This window comes from Natator depressus, chromosome 17 (genome assembly GCF_965152275.1).
Source record: "Natator depressus isolate rNatDep1 chromosome 17, rNatDep2.hap1, whole genome shotgun sequence".
NCBI lineage: Eukaryota > Metazoa > Chordata > Testudines > Cheloniidae > Natator > Natator depressus.
Window position 1 is genome coordinate 3,428,232 of NC_134250.1, and position 21,925 is coordinate 3,450,156.

Sequence of the window (21,925 nt, forward strand, 5' to 3'; positions counted from 1 at the left end):
GCTTGGAATCACAACTTGCAAATGGTATGACATTAATATCTAGCTCCAGTTGTTCATGGGAGATTAGCTGTTACAATCACATGGGAACAGTTGCAAAGATGCAGTACCCATATTCTCAGGACCAGTAAACTTTTAAAACCATTGTTTTAGACATGATTAGAAAGAAAGTTTTATATCCCCAATATTATATCATGAGTACAGAATACTATCCACTGAAGTATTGGAACTCAACATACAAGTGGCCTTAAACTGTCCAGTTACCACACAACTTCTCCATTTTTGAAGATCCTTTCATAAGAGCTGAAGTTTAAGGTTCCAAATGCAGCTCAAGATATTTTGAAATGTGATATTAGATTCAGTAGGATACAGAAGCGACCCATGGAGTTTACAATCAAAGGGAGGTCTAGGAGACACTAATCTAAACAACACCACTTATTCTAACATGGGTCTTTTTATAGATTTCCATTTTCTTTAAAAAACGCAATGAACACTAACTCTTAACATGCAAAATAACCCTCAACAACTCATCAACCACCTCATTAGCCAGGAGATTTACCCTACTCAGCACCAGTGACCAAAGAGCACATAGTAGGCCAGATCTTCAATCCCTCGAGTCCCCTTTGCATTACTCCAGTGGTGCAACCCAGACCCAAAGCTACATTAAGGCAGCAGCTAAGGATTTCCCTAGTGGAAGGGAACCCTAATATAGCCAGCCCTACACCAGTCCTTCCTAGCCAACCAGGCATGGGGACATTCTAGGGCAGGTTGGGGATGAGTGAGGGCAAGACCAGAGTGCAATTCATCTTGGTAATCCTAGCAAGCAGAACAGCACTTTGTAGACCGCTATTCATGGATACAAGCTAGAGCTGCCCCAAGTTGAATAACTTGTCCGAAGGGCCAGTTTGGCTCCTGCTACCCCTCAATGATTGGGGATGGGGTGGGGGAATCAGTGGGAAAATAGTATTGTAAACCCACCATTACTCCCCACACACACATCCAGGTGTACTAAGTATTGCTCTGACCTACCCAGGGATCTAGTCCAATGTTCTTAGAGGGAAGGAAGAGGAGGAGCTAGGCAATGGTAAGTTCTCATGGAGAGCTCCTGGGCCCCACAGTAGAGAGACTCCCTCCATTCCTGAGACTGACCTCCTATGGCACTTGTAGGAACCATTCTGTCACAGCGTTTGACAGGTCACTTTTTAACTCAGAAAACATTATTAGATTTGTCAAAGATTATACAAGTCATCTTTGCACACTGTTGGAAAATTAGTGTTTCCATTCCAAATCCAGCCTCTCTTCTATGTTGGCTACACCTCGCCTAGTAATTAAGCATTACTAGATTAAAAGTAAGACTAAAAAAAGAACATAATTTTCAATTAGTTCCTCAGAGATTGTGTGTTCCAGTTAGGACAAAACCAACCACAAAAATAGAAAAGTTGTATTAATTTCACAATATATGGTACTATATTCAAAAGACATTTAAATCTTCTTGATTTTATCCTAAGAGAGCCAAGCCAACAAACAGAAGAAGTGTGCAGTTTATAAAATCTAAGGTTTTCAGCAAAAAATTTTTTGACCAACTATTTAGCAAGCCAAAATTGGCAGCAGCATTGCTCAGTGGTCAAAATGTGTCCTCTGTCACTCCACTCTGGTTTACACATATTTACATTTGAGTTTTCAACATTAAAAATAAAACCAGAGGAAGTGAGAATCAAAAAAGACTGCCTTATTTTAGAGAGAAGGTTCTCTATTTGCAAATACATATTGCTACTCCACTCTCTTCGTACACTAAGAAACTAACTAAACACTGAAACATATAACATTTTTCTTGAGGGGATTTACAGAATTGAAAATAGGAAGTAGCATATAACTGACAATTTGAACATTTGACTTAGGATGCCTGCACGGTTTTAATATTTTGGTAGACTACTACAACGTCATCATAACAGTCTTACCACCTTGGGCTGGGATCTCACCAGATTTCACAAACCACAGGGCTGCAGGAAGTAAGGATAAACTCAAACTCCTGTGAATCAATATCTTGTTAGGGAGCAATATAACGCTGGAAGGGACACCTTTTACATAAGGCATCTAAATATGGCCAGAAACATTTCAAACCATATCCCACATTTTGTTTAATTAGAGGTATTAAACTTGGTGCACTGGCCAAATTCCATCAAAGGAAGACAGAGCATAAGTATGTAAATTCCCCTCATCAGTTTTAATTAGGTTCAATACTCTGAAATTTCATTGTTTTTCAAAACATCTTTGACCTAGGATTAAGTAGGTAAAAATACACATTTGGCATGAGCAAAATACCCGAATGACAGGTTCAGGTTGTAATCTGCATGGTATCTGCTCCTTACCTGCTGATGTCGCGCGTTAGGGAAGGTGTACTGGACAGAGTGAGTAGGATAACGACTCTGTTCTGTGCTGAATGCTCCTTGGTTAGGAGGGTAGCCCGAACTTGACATTATCAGAGAAGGAGTCTTCACAAACTGTGAGATCAACACCAGCAAGCAATCATGTTTCTAGGAAACCGCCTAAAAGGAAAAAAAGAACACTGATAAGCAATGAAGTACCAGATGTACTTCCAACACATTATAACCATAGTCACCTAAGCAAAACAACCATTACCAGTAAAAGCTTCCCCACGCACACAATACATTTATTCAATAGGTTGCTCTAGTTTGAATCCTGCTAGCTGTTCTTAAATGGGCTCAAAAACAGACGGGTCAGCATTAGCTACAAAAGGATTTGAGAATTATATTGTCAGAGTACATCCTTTTAACAGTCACCAATTTAATTAGAAAGATTTTACTTTTTAAACAGGTCACTTAAAGATACTGAAGGAGTTCTTATATAGCCAAGCTGTATCGTGATAATTACCTTAGGATAAGGTATAATGAGCTAAATGCACCTATGCACCTCTTTTCTTTGGGAACTTTTTTTTTTTAAAATGGATATGAAAAAGGTTCCGTACGTCCTTATTAAGTGAACCTAGAGGCCAGATGGCTCAATATTCACTATGTCACCAGTTCTATTGGACCCTACAAGAAGTTATTACTATTGAATGGCAGCTTGGCAGCCTTAGTTCTTAGGTAGGTAGGCACGCATAAAAGCCATCATTAAAAATGGCAGCCTTGTTATCAGTCTCAGTTTATGTCTACACTCCACTCCAGTATGGATTACAGGGATGTGAATTGCAGAGTGCTCCGAAGCGTTGTACTCTTAATGCCCTGTGTAGATGCTGCTGGCACAAACTAAAAGGTATCTTGTTTACACAGAACCCACCCAAGATTGAGGCAATGCTTGTAGGAAGAAGCTTTGAAGAACTAGCCTTTTTAAAAAAAAAAAACAAACAAACAAACAAAAAAAAAAAACATCCTCCATTACCAAGAACCTGCCTGAAGATCATTTAAATCAGTCAGCAGTCTTGGAAATTCTTATCGCTACTGGATATCCAAATAGCTATGGCAACAAAAAACTACCCACTTTCATCTGCAACTAGCTAGAAGAGCCTGCCCCCATCTGGGGGAGCAGACCTGGACATGGTTATGCATGCACTTGTGACCTCTGTACTCTGTTCTTGGATGAAAGTGATAATTAAGGCACACACCTTGAAAAAATTCCAGCTGAGAAAATTCAGCAGCCCATCTGCTTAGCAACATAAGCTGCCATGAACAACTAACCTCAGTATTCTTATATAGTCTCTACAGTCTTACTTGTTATTTAAATACAAAACACATACACATGCCAGCCTTTTTTCCCTTAGTACCACTCTGTTGCCCAATAATGTATCTGTAGTATGTTGTTCCATCCTGTTTGACAAGTGTGTTTCATGCAGTATGTATCTTTAGTCTTGCACAATATTACACATTGAGTGTTATATATGAGTATTTAACATATCAGGAAAAAAAATGAGAAAGTGATCATGCTTTTAAGCACTACTTTAATCCACACATGTGTGAGGGTACAGCTGAGATATAAAATCCTTGAATGCTTTCCTGTGTTTCCTGATTTGTGGGTGTCTAAATGAGACTTAAAGTTGAATCCAAGGGATGCTTTCTGGGCCAGATTTGGGTTTTTGAAAACAAACTTCCATAAAATATAAAATTAATTTTTTTAAAACCCCCAAATATTTAAAAAGCTAGGTAGACATTACATGATAGCTTTGGCAACTCAAACATTGTATTGTGCTAGAGATGCACATGAGGCAATGGTCTGACAAAATGCAAATTAAACCTGACCACAAACTGACTTATCAAAGGGAAGTGAATAGTCTCCATTCAGTATCTCAGCTAAGTGAAATCATGGTGTAACAAACAGCATAAATGGGGAAAGATTATAATTTTTAAATTTCCATTTTTAGTAAATTAAAAATATATATTTAATTTGACCACATTCCTTTAAGGCAACAGGAAAACAAAAAAGAAAATAAGCAAAAAAACCAAAATCATGTATGAAAACTTACAGACAGCACATCTTGTCTCTGTTGGTTGAGCAATGGCATGCAAAGATGCGAGTTTTATTAGGGGAACAGAATCTGCAAGTCTCAAGTTGAGAGTGGCGGAAAGGGGGAGGGGGCGTAGAGAAGAGAGGCATGACTATCCTCTAACTCCCCAATGGTGTTCAGACTCCATGGCAACATCAACAACTTTAGAAACTTCACATTGTACATGTGAAAATGCTCAGTCATTTGTTTTTTCCAGTGACTTCCTCATTGTGAACTAGAAACATGCCAACATTCAAGTTCTCAAGCTGAAAAGCTATATTTTATTATTGTCAAAATTAGGAGTGAGAGAAGAGGCTAGAGAAGAGAAAAGGAAAAAAAAAAGTTGCAGAAATAGTGTCAGGAGTAATCCAGGTCAAGGTGATCCAAGAGGTGGAGAATGGAGACCATGTCTACTCCACAAGCTTTGGCCCACACAATTTACATCATAATACAGCCACTGAAGTTTGTACTTCACCTGTGCATGTGCATATTTGGCTGATTGCATCGGCAATTTACGTACTTACCAGGAGTGCTTGCATGGATATAAAGCATGGTGCACCATGGGTAGGGTTATCCCAGTGTGCCATGCACTGCCATCTGGCACAATCCCTTTCAGGATATTTTCACAGTTTTGTGGGATAGCAAGGATTTGCCCAGGAATTTTTGGGAGATGGGGTCAAATACCCAGCATGCAATTTTTTCCACCCTGTAATATCTTCCACATGCCATAATTTTCAAGCCATTTTTCAAAAATTCCACACCGTGCTTTTCAGCCTCTGCCATCTTTGCCGGAAGCATGGGGCCCAGAGAGCTGAGCACTATTAACATGAACACTGCTAACACGACAAATGATTCTCCTGTATTTGTAGACCTGCAGGAAGTACTGAAACAATGGGATCACAATGGGGAATACGAGGATATTGTCAAGAAGAGTTTGTTGATGGATTTAGTGAAAAAAATCCCAGGTTGCTGGTGGTATTCATGGAGCAGCTGCAGATGGCGGAGCACTAATTCTGGTGCTGAGAAACAAGCATTTACGGGTGGAAGCACATTGTAATGCATGTTTGGGACGACGAACAGTGGCTGCAGAACTTTCAGATGCAAAGAGTCACAGTCCTGTATTTGTATGCTGATCTTGCCCCAGCCCTTCAACGCAGAGATAGCAAAATAAGGCCTATATTGACAGTGGAGAAACAAGTGACAACCGCGACCTGGAAGCTTGCAAAAGCCAGACTGCTACTAGTCGGGGGAAATCATTCTGGAGTTGGAAAATCTACACTGCGGGCCACTGTCATGCAAGCGTGTAAGGTCATAAATTGCCTCCAGCTATGCCAGGCTATGATAAGTGGAAGGCAAGGAACAGTGAATAGATTTGCAACTATGGGGTTCCTGAACTGCTGTGGGGAGATAGATGGAACAGATCTCCCTATTTTGGCACCAGCCAACCTTGCTACTGAGTACATCAACAAAAAAGGATATATAACCATGGAAAAGTAAGTGCTAGTGGATCATAGGGGTTGAGTCACTGATATCAATGTAGGTTGGTCAGGGTAGGTGCAAGACACCTGCATCTTTAAGAACACAGGACTGTTCAAGAAGTTGCATTTAGGGTCAGCCTTTCCTGAGCAGTGGATTAACACTGGAGATGTGGAAATGCCAACAGCGATTCTCTGAGACCCAGCCTTCCACTTACTCATCAAGACGTATACTGGCCATCTGGACGGCACCAAGGAAAGATTCAAGTTTCAGCTCAGCAGAGGCAGAACGTCTATGGAATGTGCTTCTGGTACACTGAAGGGTCGCTGGCATTGTTTACTCACTAGATTAGATCACAGCAAGAAAAACATCCTAATGGTTATATTTACATGTTGTGTGCTACATAATGTATGTGAGAAAAAGGGAGAAAAACTGCCACCAGGGTGGAGTGGTAAGGTGGAATGTCTCTTCTGAATTTGAACGGTCAGACACCAGTGCTATTAGAAGAACCAAATGTGGAACTATGTACTTGAGGGATGCTTCACAGTCAGCCACTGTAGTGTTCTGTGGCATCTGTCTCATGTAACTGAAACAACATATTTTGGGTTGGGGGGGGGGGGGTAGAGGGGGGGAGGAGGGTTTGCCTGCTAATATATATTGTGTTGCGCCTCCTTCAAGTTATAAATACTGTTGGGCCTGGGGCTTTGCCTGTTACTATGAATTGAGTTGTGCATTCTGTACATTTATAAATATGGCTGCATGTTTTACTGACGTTACGAATTCTGTGGTGCATTTATAAGTGGTTGGCTTTCTTGACTGCCATTATGCATTTCATGATACTTGTTGTGAATTAACAAACATAATTTGAGTGAAAAAATTAGGTGCATAAAATCAGAGTACAAACATATACATACATTATACAAACTTATAACTTAATGGGGCAAAACTTTTAAAATTCTGGTTGAAAAGGAAGTCAACATTTACGTCCATTTGTGTAAACAAAAAGGTAGTTCAATGTAGTCAGTTGCAGCTTTGCATGCACCAATCTGTGGTTTTCACAGGTCTCTGTATATGAAGCTGCATTTTCCTTGTTGTTCCTCTTGAGTAAACTGGTAGGGGTAAGCAAGTGGTCCATGATGCCACATGTTATCTTGGAGGTGTAGGGAGCAGAAGCACTGAGTTCTCCAAACAGTGCAAAGGCTGATGAGTCTAGGATTTTTGGACCTGTAAGTGAGCCAGGGTCTGCACCTCTTGGGTTTACTGTCTGTGAAGACCCATTACGTCACAGTGCATTTTCCACAACTTGTCCTTCTGGCACGCCTGGGCCTTTTGCCTATCCTCTCTGTCCTTCTCATGCTCTTGGTCATACTGGCCCTCCATGACCTTTGTTCAGTCCAGTGAACCTCTGGCTTGCAGGATCTCGAACACATCCTCCCTAGCCCTCTTCCTTCTCCTCACCAAGGTCAGGCATTCTGCGTGTGTAAAGGAGGCACCTCTCAAGGCCACCACACCAGAAGTTGCTGATTAAAAAAAAAAAAAAAAAAAGACAGATGCACCATTAAATTTACAGTTCCAATGGAATGGGAAAGATGGGAGTTCCAAAACTCCCTTCTTTTATTCCCATAAATACTTTAATGTTGACAGTTCAGCTTTCGAGCACCTTACCACAGTACTGCGCTCCAGCGCCAGCCATGTTGAGTACGGCCTGGCATAGAGGATGGGGCCTATTTTCTATACATGAACCCATACATTTTTGGACCCTATTCCATGGGTACAAGTAGAGAGCAATGGCAGTGAATACTGGTACTATTTTTCACAGTTAGTAGCGATTTTAGCTGATAGCTCATTCCTGAGGGTCACAAAGGCACAGGAAACCAATCTGCTACTAGCATCTCAAAGCTGCCCTGACCAGTATATCACTACCCTGTTTGCTGCAATGAACCAGGCAAACTTGTAACAAAACGGCATGGGAAAGTGTCCTATGACAGAAGAAGAAATAAGACTGCCATCCCTAGAAACCTTCAGGAGAGGATGGCAGAATATCTCCATTCAAGTTTCGTTGAGATCTGTTACAAAGATAAGAGGGACATTCCTATTCACATGGCCAAGGTGCTCCTCATAGCCCTCCTGACTATTCCAATAAGGGAATGAAAAGCAGATGGGGACTCCACCACTGTTTGTTCTATCTGCACCTGGGCACAGGACACTGAATCAACGTGGATTGTGTAATCTGAATGTTGGTACTGTTCGGGAATTTGTTTTGAATCTATTTCCAAACCTTATTTCTCATAATATAATAGTAAAACAATGAAAAGTTGATCCCATGGTCTTGTACACTAGAGCTGGGCCGGGCACCATCTTTAAATGATCACAAGGGTTGGGGGAGGAGGGAAGCAAAAGCAAACATTGTAAGGAAAACTGTGCAAGCACACTTACCTCCTTTCCCCTTCATCAGCAGGCTCATCTATGCTCTCCTGGTGGGACTGGCTAGACTCCTGTGGCGTTCCAAACAGGTCCTCCTGGCTCGCAACATAGTTGGTGTCCCCCGTCGCGTCACATCTCCTCCCTTTTTCTCCTCCTCCCTCTCCCTCTTCATGGCAGAAGTCTTCACTCAGGCTCCTCCAAGGTGTCCACAGAGCTCTGCAGGGTGCCAGTGGGGCCACCGTCTAGTATGGCATGAAGTTCATTGCAAGTGTGGCAGGTCTTTGGGGGCAGCAACAGATTTCTTGTTGCCCTCCCTCACCTTACGGTATCCCTGGCAAAGTTCATTTGCTTTCATGTGGCACTGCTGCTGTCATAAACATACAGCTAAAGATAGCATAAAATCCCTCCTTTACCTGTAAAGGGTTAAGAAGCTCAAATAACCTGGTTGGCACCTGACCAAAAGGACCAATAAGGGGAGAAGATACTTTCAAATCTGTGGGGGAAGTTTTTTGGTTTTTTTTCTGTGTGTTCTCTCCGGGTCAGCAAGGAACCAGTGTATAGAAAATACATCTCCTAAAGCCATATATGAACTAACCATCTAAGATTACAAATTGTAAGTAATAGGAAGGAAATGTATTAGATTATCTTTTGTTTTAGCTTGTGAATTTTCTCTGTGCTAAGAGGGAGATTTATCCCTGTTTTTTGTAACTTTGCAGTTTTGCCTAGAGGGGAATCCTCTATGTTTTAAATCTTATTACCCTGTAAAATGACTTTCCATCCTGATTTTACAGAGGTGTTTCTTTCCTTTTTTTTTCCTTTATAAATAAAGTTCTGTTTTTTAAGACACTGATTGGTTTTTAGTGTCCTAAAAACCCAAGGGTCTGGTCTGTGCTCACCTTGGTTACCTATCTGGTTGGTAGATTATTCTCAAGCCTCCCCAGGAAAGGGGGTGAAGGAGCTTGGGGGAAATATTTTGGGGAAACAGGTACTCCAAGTGGTCCTTTTCCTGAATCTCTGTCTAACTCACTTGGTGGTGGCAGCAGTACCCATCCAAGGACAAGGAAGGATTTGTGCCTTGGGGAAGTTTTAACCTAAGCTGGTAGAAATAATCTTAGGTGCTCTTTCATGTGGGTCCCCACATCTGTACCCTAGAGTTCAGAGTGGGAAGGGAACCCTGACAGCTGCTAATCCCTGATGCACCCCTTAGCCTACATCCCCCGTGATAGCCATTCCTACATGTCCACGTTTCTACAGCTGTTCCACAGCTGTGCTTTCAGTGTCTTTTTTTCCCCCCCACAGACCCAGGAGATTTAATTCTTCTTGCTTCTCCACACAGGCGCGTGTCTAATGCCTGGCTGTATGTGGAGCCATGGTATGGTAGACACAAACAAAGGTGAGTTGCTAGGTATGCTTGCCATGGCGCACAATCAGGAAAGATATTTCAAAAACACGTGGGGTTTTTTTTGGGTGGGGAAGAACGGGGTTTGGAAGTGTTCCAGTCTATGTTACTCCTATGCAGTGGAGTTTAAAATTGTGAGCAGAGTGGTCACTGTTTCAGGGACTGAGGCACTATGGGAGAGTGGCTGGAAGACTGTTCGGTCAACACAGGTCACGCAGTGTCTACGCTCACATTGCATTGATCAAATTAGGTCTACCGTGGCTCTACACTGTTTGGGGAGGTGGTTTTACTCAATCACTATAACAGACATTTATGCTGACCAGAAATAAGTTTCAGTGTAGACAAATACATAAATAGATTGACAAGTTGATTTGCGTGGACCTAACTTTGTGGTGTAGATGAGATAGTGGGAGATGAGGTTGTATGGATAGTACTGCATTTTTGGGGGTTGTCCTCCCCCCCTTTTTTTTGATGGACTGAGTATAGAGGGAGATGGGAACAGGTATGAAGTGAGAGGGGGGAGAATCAGTGCCAGGGAGGTAGTGCCAGGGAAAAGTGTGGTATAGATGCAGGTGTCACCAGAGAGACGGAGACAGCATCTATGGAGAGCTATGGATCTGAACTGCCAAAAGGGGGCTGGGGAAGATAGATGGGGACAGGGAAATAAGAGAAGCTGAAGCTGTTGGGAGCAGTAGAGGACGACGACAAAGGACAGGGAAATGGTGATACTGCGAGAAGGGGAGTAGGAGAGCTGTGGCCAAAGCCACAAGGAAACTATAGGGGAACAATCAGAAAACTAATTTAAGTTTAAATTCAAGCTGCCCAAAGTTCCTGATAGATGCCACATAAGATTGACTGTTGACATTACTGTCTAAGTTTTAAAAGTATGAAGGCATGTTCCTGTGCTAGTCATTTGTGCAAGAAAATGATTTCACAATGCGTGTTGCAAAGTGGAGACCTATAAAATCTGGTTATTGCACTACAATACAGAATTCTGCACCAATAAGCTTAAGAGGTCTAGTGCAGTGTTTCTCAAATGTGGCCACCAGGGGCTTTTCTTGTGGTCCAGCCTCCTGGGCTGTGGGGGAGGGCGGGGGGAGACACGGAACAGGGGGATGGACCAAAGTAGCAGCCCCTCCCCTCTCTGTTGCTCCTGGATACACCACCTTGGTGTTGGTTGCTGGGGCCATCAGTAGGGGTTGGCCCTGCCACCCTCTGGAGACACCTGGGACACAATGCTGGAGGAGCAGGCAGCTAGTGAATTCCCCACCTTCCAGGGATGGTGGGGCAGCAGGCTCTGGCCATGGGGCCTTCGGCTCCAGCCCCAAGCTCTGGTTGCGCAGTGGCAGACCCCAGCAACCAACACTCCGTCCCTGGGCCCAGGCTGCAGGGCCCAGCCCCCAACTGCCTCCCCTGACCTTCCATCCAGGGCTTAATTTATCTCCAGGCTTGCCAGGGCTAAGTAAGTCTGCTGTAAAATGTGATACTTGTATGTTTGTAAATATCACTCTTCACAACATAGTTACTAGCTAGCAATAAATAAATTACAATGATTTGGACATGTCTATGTGCATATTTATTTGCTTTTCCTAAAGCTACTTAAGTATTTTAGGAAAAAGCTTAAGAGGTCTTAAGATGCAGAGTTAGTGGCCACACTCTGAGACCACCAAAAATTTGTCCTGAAAACCCCTGGTCTAGTATGCCATCAACATGTGTAAAGTTACACAGAACTTTATTAATGCTAACAAGAGTTGCATAAGTAAATCACACAGTTTGGATAACTGATAGGTCTTGAAAACAGGATACATTTATTTACCAGAAACATCCATTGGAAATGTTTCCATATTGACAGCTAATCATAAACTACATCTAATGAGTAATGCATAAATAGCAAATTAACATCTCTGAAAGCTACCCAACACAAAAGGAAATAGAAACAGTAAAAATCAATTTTAAAAAATACCAATTTTTGGTGGAAGTTGGATCAATTATCTTCCCAAAGCAAGAAATATCACGCTTGGACTTTAGCTTTGTAATACAACTAACACTCCAGACTGATGAAAACTCATCTTTACCAGTATCAATCCGTTTATACATAGTATTCAGAATCGGATATATTTCATGCAAGTTATCAGCTCTGCAGTCACCAGTTTCCTGCCTCATTATCAATGGAGTCATAAGATGGCTATTCAAGAAAAACAGCAATGAAGAATTTTAGTGAAGAAAAAAACCCAAAACAAACAAACAAAAAAAACCCAACCACACAGATAGTGAGGGCTCCCACTGATCGCTGTTTCAGACCGAGTCTTAGAACAAGAAACCTCCCTGCAAACTATTACAGAAATGGACAAGAAATTAGTCCATTTAGCTACAGAAACATTAGCATAAGAGGCCAACTCCAAAACAGAGTACTCTCTGGTTTAACTCAGGAACCAATCAGAAGGTTGGTTTCCAAATATACACTCATTTATACTGTGATTTACATACAAGAAATGTAGGAGATATACTCCACTTGTAGCCTTGAGACCCTTCGGTGTGCATTCTGTTGGAGACAATGACAAGAGATTAAGGATTCTTTTCAAAGGACATATAAAACTTACTGCACTTTTTAAAAATGTAACCGATTTCTTTAATAGATCAACATCAGTAATTCACAAAGGCACTAGCCAATTTAGGAAGCTCTGTATTATAAATGGGAACTTTTGTAGAACAAATAAAAATGTATTATTTAAAAACGTTAAGATCCTTTTCATAAGTGCTGGGGATCATTTATTACTTGGTCCTCAAAATCTCAGAAGTGACATGTTCATGTCCAGGGCACTCGGACATATGTTATCATGATGAATTCAAATAATGCATTGTCATTTTATTTTAATTAGCATTTTATTGCAAGCTACTTGTTTTCTTTTATTGTAATTCATAAATTTGTACTGCCTTCTTTGTTTTCTGTGACAAGAAACCTAAAAAAAATCTTAACTGTCCCTTGAGGACCTTAGTCTTAAATAGTTATGGACAACACTTTTGTAGAACAGGTATGATCACAAAAGTTGCCATTCCTATCTCTATTAAGATACCAAGCTATGAGGCACATAAGGCCCTATTAACATTTTATAATCATGCTGCTCAGTTAATTAGAAATGTCTTAATCTTTAGGGGCCCCCAAAAGCACCACTGGGAATAGTACTATATTGTCCAAGAAAGTCATACAAAACAATGCTGTTGAGTTTTTTTCTTTCCCATTACTCAAGGAACTTTAAAGTATATTAATCAAATTCAGTTAACAAATTTAAACTGCAAATAGTAAGAAATCGTACATGAAGAAAAAGACCATCAAAACTGACAACAATTATGTTCCAGAGAAACCCAGAAAGAGCAGCTAAAGTTTTAGAAAGAGTTAAGTACTATAACAGCATTCAGAAGGTGTTTACACCAACATTCTAATGTAACTCATTAGCAAGAAGATCTTGGACTTTCAGACTTGGAATATATTTTATTTAGGGAGGGGGAAAGAGGTGAGTGGGTGTGTGGAGACAACTGATTTAAATCTTCATTGAGAAGAATTTGGAGAGAGACCATTTAAACTACTGAGAATTCTCTCAGCTCCTGAAGTCACAACGGGGCAATTACTAAATTGCTAAAAGTAACTCTTACTTCTAAAAGCTGAATATAGCGATTCACAGTTAACTGCAACATGTAAATTGAAGCTTTTTAAAAATAAAAAAAAAATATATCACAAAAGGTATTCACATTTCCACCCCCATCCTGTCAATGACAGAGTTCTAATTTGTGGTTTGAAAAATGTTACGTTTGATCTGTTCACCCTAAACCATTTTTATCTATGCGTACACAGAATCAACTGGATCAACAGAATTTTGTGTCTGACCAATATTTATACAAATAGCCTGACATGATTTAATACTGCAAACACGCTGTATGTTTCCATAATGCCAAAACGTATGTTCCACTTGTCTCTGAAGAGTTGGTAAGCAATAGCATTTTCAGTGTCAAATCTAGAAAACGGGCATGGCTCCACAGTATTCTCTCTCCACTATACTTTTCATCTTACATTTATATTGCTTCTACAATCAAGTCTAAACTTAATTCCCAAAGATTCTACACTAAGGCCTTGTCTTTATGGGGAAACTGACCACAATACAGTTACTGCCAGATAAGCTATTGTCGAAGAGTTCCCTGTGTGGACACTACTCTGGGATAAAAGTCACTTTATTCTGGAATAATTACTGCAAAATTATACCAGAATAAAGCGTCCACATGGGGAGCTATTATGGAATTGGATAAGCCATTTAGTCACAAGAACTTTACTTACAGGTAGCTCTTTTCCCTCAAAATTTTCCTCTTAAACCTGCAACAAATATGAGGATCTTATTGACCAAGATTAACGTGTGTGCGCGCGCGCACGCGCGTGCCAGTGCAGTGCATGCTACAATTACAGCCTTCCTCTCTTGACACAAACCTTTCCTTATCTTACTGAGTGTTATCATTTCAGCACCAAAACTGAATTTGACTGACATTTGAAAAAAATGGTAATTTCAGTCTCAGTTTTTGTGGTACAATGGGTAATGTCACTCATTCTTACAAGAGCTGTTCTTGGACAACAGAAAGTAATCTATCTGTACCACCACCTGACAAATCAGCCTTCTCTTGAGCTACCTAAAAAACATTTTTATAGCTTAGAAATGATTGTGACTTATTTTTTTGAACTACAGAAACCTGACCTAGATTCTGTCCGGTATAATTAAAAATATAACTAGAAGCTTTAACAAAGACCTCAAAGATCTCCCTACCAACTCAGATACACTATTACTCCCTCTCCATCCTGCAAACTTATTTCTAGAAAAACTGGGCAAAATATTATGAGCTCTTATAGACTGCACTGAAGGTCACCTGATGTGAACTTTCATGGACCAAGAAATAGCAAGTACCAGGAACACAGTTCGGCAGGAAGTCCCAGCACTGAAACAACCAAACAAGTGTATCTTTTAAAAAAATACATATTTTAGTCCCAGGTCTCAGTCACTCATCCTGGGGGGGGAAAGAAAAAGAAAAGAAAAAACTTACTGAGCATCTACTCTGTGCTGGTAGAAAAGAGGAGAAAGGTACAGCCATGGGGGAGGGCAGACATTTATAAATCATTTGGATTTCTATGTGTTATAGTGAGTCCAACAGAAATTAATCAATGCTGCAGAACATCACTGGGCTAAAGTCAATAACCAGTATCAATTACTTATTAGAAAGGAACTATTACTATCCTTCCAAAAGAGGTGGGTTCCTGGTCCATGACTAGTGCTCTAGGCACAATGATAATACAAATAAATAAGTATGGTATTATTTGAGAGCGGCTGTGATGTGGGAAAACAAAATCAAGTAATTAAATCATGAGCAAAATACAAATTCTTTGCTTTTAACTGCAGATTTGGAAGGGTAAGTTAGAGCCCATACTGTGTGATGCTGGTACATAATGGCAAACACAGATTGAGAGTTTTGCTTGAATCCTTCACAAGTTGTTCAGTTTATGGGCATTCTGAACTATGGAATACTACACATTTTTGTTTACCACAAATAAAGTTAGTATTCTCCTAATTGCACTGTAGCAGACTGTTCAACTAAAGGACATATACTGCCTTCAATCCATGGCAGAACTCCCACTGAAGCCAGTAGGACTTGTGTCCATGAAGTGAGCAAGCACATTACACAACTCTGCTCCTTTTGGAGTCTCTTCCATTTATCTTAATTCATTCACAGTAACAGCATCTCTTATTTTCTGTCCCTTTTCCTTGGACGTAATACATAGCATTTAGTAAGTAGTTCTCTTCAGAGTGTTTTTAACACACTAATGAACACTTTACAATATTCCTGTGAAGGGTTAAGTGGTAAGGCTATTTTATAGAAAAGGAAAATGGAGAGGTCAAGTGACTTGCCCAGTGCCAGTAATCAGTGGAAAAAGACAGGATTAGAATTGGTCTCAGTGGCTGTGCTCTCACTACAAATCCATCTGTTTACTGGACATAATAATTTTCTCATAAATAATAAAATATGTACACACACCCACACACAAGCAACGTTCAAGGCAAATTAACGATTCCACATAGAACTCCGAATAAAAAGTAGTATAGTAGTTATGGATTCCATATTTCAGAGTCATATCGTTCAGTCTTATGTAACAAAATCTCTTGATGTAATTATGTTAAGAAAAGTTGCTATCCAAATGTGAAATAAAACTAAAGTTTACAAGAACTCCTGAAATTTTGGCTGGATAGGGAAAAAATGAAGAAACTTTTCTCTTTCCCCAAATAAATTGTTTTCCTCTTTCCCCAATGAAAGCTTTGACTATGTAGTTTTCCTTGCATATCCATGAACTACTCTTCTACTGCTTATTGTATTTTGCAGATGTAGCCAACAGGCAAAATTAACTTCTTAATCAACAAACATGCATTTGTATCTCAGCAACAAGAAAGTTATTGGGAGCATGGAGGTCTTCTTGCAACATTTAACTCATGGGTTACTCTTTACAAGAATCTCTTCTTTAAGAAGGCAATGTTTTAACAATAGCTTCTAAGGCCAAAGATCCATAGTGAGGGCCCTTTATGAAATGGAGAGATTATGTATTCCACACTACGGCAGTGTTACTGTACTCCTCAATGCCCGAAGTACTAACTACAGATCGTGTCTGGTTCACATTGTAGGTGACATGAGAAGAAAACAGGGGAGACTTTAATACAGCTAGTGACAGGAATGACAAGAGCCAAAGAGCATTACAACAGCCAAAAGTAAGATGTCATGTATTATCTGTTATCAGCAAATATGGAACATCAGCATGACTTTTCCAGCTACACTAAGACTGCAAAGTATAAATATATAAAAATTCTGATTTAGGAACAGGAAGTTTCCATGAACACAGACTACAGTACTGTCAAACTCCTAACACACTAATAAAAATACTTCTGAAATATTATTCAATCTTAATATTAATAATTCAAGTTTGATAAAGAACAAATTTTTGCTGTAGTTCTGAAAGATGAACGCTGGTTGCAGGTTAAACAATTTGGACCAATTTTACAGGATTTTTAAAGCTATAATATAATTTAAATGACCAATTTAAGTCATTTCTGGAAAGTAACTACTAAGTTTAAAAGTGATGTTCCACCAAAGCAAAAGTTACTGAGTTAATAGAGTGCAAATTACAATTACTCTTATCCAGCAAAATTCTACTCTAATCTCCATGCTGTAATTTAGGATGTTAAATAAAAGTTGTTAATGTGAACAGAAATGCAAGGCCTGGGTTAAATGAAGCTATGATGCATTAAATGGAAGACCACATGAAAGGTAATTAGGCCATGTAATGTTTGAAACATAATCTGTTCCTGAGGAAAGGGAACTCAGACTGTATTAACATCTGTTAAGTAGTATCTAAATCAGCAACCCTCTTATCTTGAAAAAAGGTGTGCTGTTCTAGAAGAGTATATATCTCAAGCAAAAGTAAACATTGACAGATACAGGCCATTGGCTAGCAAACAAGAGGTACAGTTCAGTTTTTAGTTTCTCATTTGCTGGCTGCAGAGACAGTCTCTGAGGGAGGAAACACTTCATCCCTCTTCAGCTACGCCTGCCTGTGGCTAATGAAGGACTGGCATTCATACATCCTGAAGGAACTCCCACTCAGCCCTCATTGGCCAAGGAAGGTCACCACAACATGAAACCATGAGATCAGGGGAAGTCCTCCACTCACTGGTTAGAGTGAGGGGGGTTTAAACATTTTCTTGATTTAAGTATGGTTAAATTTGTGCTAGGTGATGGGTTAGGTACAACCAATGAGGGGATAATTCAAGACCTGTAGTTAGGGATTATGGTTTTAAAATTTCATATGAAAAGCATGCAATACTAGAAAGCGTTCATTGTGAAGACATTTTATGCATCTCCTGGTCTCCTCTCCACCACATCTCCACTCCCATTGGTTCCAAATAGGAGAAGAGCATATAGCTGAATAGAGCCACGAAAGAGCCCTCATGAACTGAAAACTGGAAGCCATGCCTGAAAAATTGCTATCTAGAAAATAAGTAATAATAATCAGTCCAAATAGCATGATGGCAAAGTTCACAGAACTTTATATTTGAACATGAATTGCTCCCGTTTCATCTGGCCTGAGAAGCATTGTGTCACATGATCTCAAACCTCATAAATAAGAAATATACTACACAATCATCCTTCCTGTTTAAGACACACAGTCTGCTTTTGCTATGCTTGACCAAGAGCTTAGGTACATATCAAACCTAATTATGACACAGAAGATTGTTTCTCTAATGACAGGCCATCTCTAGCTAAAACTGCTTTTAAATAAATGGGACATGCAGGAAGTTCGCTGTGTGGTCACAGTTCTCCAAACTGCATCCTCCTACCACGCCCCATTTCTCCCCCAATGGATATCAAAACTACCAGGTTTGAATTTGACTATTAAAGAGATATTGACTTGACAAATTATGACGTAGTATTCATAAACTAAATATTTCAGAAGAAAATAGAAGATGAGGAGTAACCATACAAAGTGACTAACCATACCACTGCACTCAAATAGACCCAATATTGCCCAAAACGCTAACCCAAAGGATCAGATGACTGGAATTCTTTTGATAAGCCCACCAACTAACACTTGGAAAAAGACCAAACAAGACGTTTAGATCAGTAGTACTTATTGCTTTAAACAATTTTCTGGAGAGAAATTTTAATTCCGGATATGGAAGATGCTCACTAATGCCAGTTCATACACTGTGAAACTACGTTTTTCTATTATGAGCTGCCTGGAAATATACTATGAGTGCTAGGAAAATTTAAAACTATGACAGCCATTGAAGTTATTCCTGTTGTAAATACATTTTTGCCCAACGTTTCAAACTATAAACTTATGCAGCAGGTTTTCTTCATTAAAATGTAACAAATACTTAAAGCAGTTTCTTACTAGGAACTCATTTAAAAGGACTGCATTACACGTACAATTAATAGACTTAAAATAGTCCTTTAGGAATCTGACTTATCCCAACCAAAGAAATTAAGGGTTAAAATAGCTACTCCATCCTGAAGTACCTCATAATTCAGCACTGAGTAATTTATCAGAGAGCACTCTAGGACAGGGGTGGGCAAACTACAGCCCATGGGCCAGATCCGGCCTGCAAGCCATTTTTAAATCAGTCCTGGAGCTCCCGCTAGGGAGTGGGGTCTGGGGCTTGCCCTGCTCCGGTGCTGTGGCACTCCAGCTGGGGAGCAGGGTCGGGGGCCGCTCCATGTGATTCCCAGAAGCAGCGGCATGGCCCCACTCCAGCTCTTACGTGTAAGGGCAGCCGGGGGCTCCGCTCTGCACGCTGCTACCGCCGCCTGCACAGCTCTCATTGGCCGGGAACTGTGGCCAATTGGAGCTGCAGGGGTGGCGCCCGCGGACAGGGCAGTATGTAGAGCCACCTAGCCACAGCTCCGCATAGGAGCTGGAGTGGGGACATGGCCTCTGCTTCCAGGAGCCACTTGAGGAGAGCACTGCCCAAAGCCTGCACCGCATAGCCTCTCCCTGTGCCCCAACCCCTTGCCCCAGCCCTGATCCCCCTCCCGCCCTCCAAACCCCTTGGTCCCAGCCTAGAGCACCCTCCTGCACCCCAAACTCCTCATCCCCAGGCCCAACCCAGAGCCCACACTCCCAGACGGAGCTCTCATCCCCCACCCCCACAGCCCCTTACCACACCCTGAACTCCTCATTGCTGGCCCCACCCCAGAGCCCACACCCACAACCAGAGCCTCACCCACTCCTGCACTCCAACCCCAATTAGTGAGGATTCATGGCTCGCCATACAATTTTTATTCCCAGATGCGGCCCTCGGGCCAAAAAGTTTACCCACCCCTGCTCTAGGACCATTGCAATCATTAATTAACATTGAGGCAATTTAAGAATAAAATAGCAGTCCCCAAGTGTAAACCCCATTGCCTCTGTTGGTTTATTAAATTAGGTAGAATAGTGTATCTTGAAAAAAATGGAACTTTCAAAAATTATAGCCTTTCATTAGTACAATAATAATCTCGAGGTCATATACAGTATATTGCACCCCACCCAGAAAAAGCTATGGGATTAACACTTAATAGTATATTTAAAATACTATTAAGGTCTACAATAAAAAAGAGTAAAGAAACCACAGAATCTTTACCACTAATAAGTATAGATAGTTGTCCTATCAAGAGATATGCAAAGGCATGTAGAGGTGGGCCCTTGGGTATCGAGCACACAGTGTTTCACAGAGTGCAGAGGAAAATACAAGTTCAATTAGGCTCAAGACAAATTCAGGCTTACACTCTAGATACACAGACAATATTCTTTAAAATTAGAATTTTCAAAGAATTTAAAAGCAGTACCAAACTTCTTGTCAAATACGCTATACCAAATTGAAAAGTGGCATGCCAGAGAAAAGGATTATTTCTATTAATTGTGTTCAGTACCGAGTTTGAGGCATGTGCTATTTAACAGAAAGTATGAACAGATACACGTACAACCCTTTTGTAAGGCTCAGACCAGTAGAGGTACTATGTTGATGGTGTGACAAAAAATAAATAAGGCCACAAGTTATACTCTTCTTACATGTTTCAGAGTAGCAGCCGGGTTAGTCTGTATCTGCAAAAAGAAAAGGAGGACTTATGGCACCTTGGAGACTAACAAATTCATTTCAGCATAAGCTTTCATGAGCTACAGCTCACTTCATCGGATGCATTCAGTGGACATCCAGTATATCAGAACAAAAGCATCGAATAATCAGACAATATTTTAAAAGAATGTACGGTTTCAGAGTAGCAGCCGTGTTAGTCCGATGAAGTGAGCTGTAGCTCACAAAAGCTTATGCTCAAATAAATTTGTTAGTCTCTAAGGTGCCACAAGTCCTCCTTTTCTTTTTAAAAGTATGTATTAATCCAAGATAAAAATCTACAGTGGATACCAATCAAGGATGTGCTTTTTTTAACTGAAAATATTTCTCCTAAATCTTATCATGACTAAGAATACTAATTAGTTGTAGGTTGCGGTTTTGCACCATTACCCACTCACCTTTTTTTTTTTTGGATGAATAGAGTTTTGTAGTTGTAATGAATTTAACCTTCTAATGTCTCCAAATAAAACATGAATCAGTAGGTATACACGTTAAGATGAGGGATAGGTAAGTTTTTATTTAAGAAAATGCTCTGGATACAAGTTAAAACCATGTTCAGCATTTGTTAGTCATCTGCCTTGAAATGAGGATGCTCTCATAAATGGTCTGCCAAGTTGTTGCCCTTCATGGCAGCTTCAGTAAAGTCTCTACAGAAATTCTTCTGATAACTTACCACCAGTTTCCCTAGAGCAAAATAAGTAAATAAACAAACAAACCTATGGAGGCTATTTTTCCCCTCTTTCCCTAGGGATGAATACATACAGTATCACTTCAAGATGACTGCTGACAGGATTAAGCAAATTCACTTCCCCTGAACTAGCAGAAGGAAACAAGAAAATGACTAAGAAACCATCACACCATGATGGACAAGTCTTCTATTTCTTCTAGAGGTATTCACACAACGACAGTGAGAAAGTTCTTATTTTCAGCTTTAGATAATCTGGTCAGCCAAAGCACCGAGGATTTTTAAGTCCAGCCAGCAGTGATTAAATTTTATTTGTCTGGACTGAGTTTTTCATTGTTTCAAGCAGTTGCACAATAGGATTTTTTCAGAGGTTGACTAATGCACCTTCATACAAATATAAGATCTCTATTTTGCAATAACCTTTGAAGTCAGTCACTTTAAAAAAAACCACATAGACCAACATCCTCCTCAAGCATTAAGAAACAAAAACATTGCATATCAAAGCAGTCTAGGACTAACTGGGCAGCACTGTTTAAGTGTTTTGGACACGTGGTGATTCAAGGACATACAAGTTCCCTCCGAGTATCCTGAGAGATCCTTAGCTCCAAAGTAAATTGGAATTCTCTGCATGTAGACTAATACTCCAAGGTGAAGCTCCATAAGGTCCAGGTGACTTCAAACTCGTAGCAATTTATCAGTGAGAATGGATAAAAATCAAGGCAACATAGTGAAGATTTTAGCATCGTACACAACATCGT

The 21,925-nt window shown here is 40.4% G+C and overlaps 1 protein-coding gene across 10 annotated transcripts in view; it reads right to left on the bottom strand.

The window, feature by feature from the left end:
• NCOR1 (nuclear receptor corepressor 1) overlaps positions 1 to 21,925 on the bottom strand; it is a 116,156-nt gene that overhangs the window by 91,091 nt on the left and 3,140 nt on the right. For all 10 annotated transcript variants that reach the window (XM_074974688.1, XM_074974687.1, XM_074974684.1 and 7 more), the window contains exon 2: positions 2,367 to 2,543. In XM_074974688.1, the coding sequence (XP_074830789.1) occupies positions 2,367 to 2,474 (108 nt within the window). In that variant the 5' untranslated portion in view covers positions 2,475 to 2,543. The remainder of the gene's footprint in view (positions 1 to 2,366; positions 2,544 to 21,925) is intronic.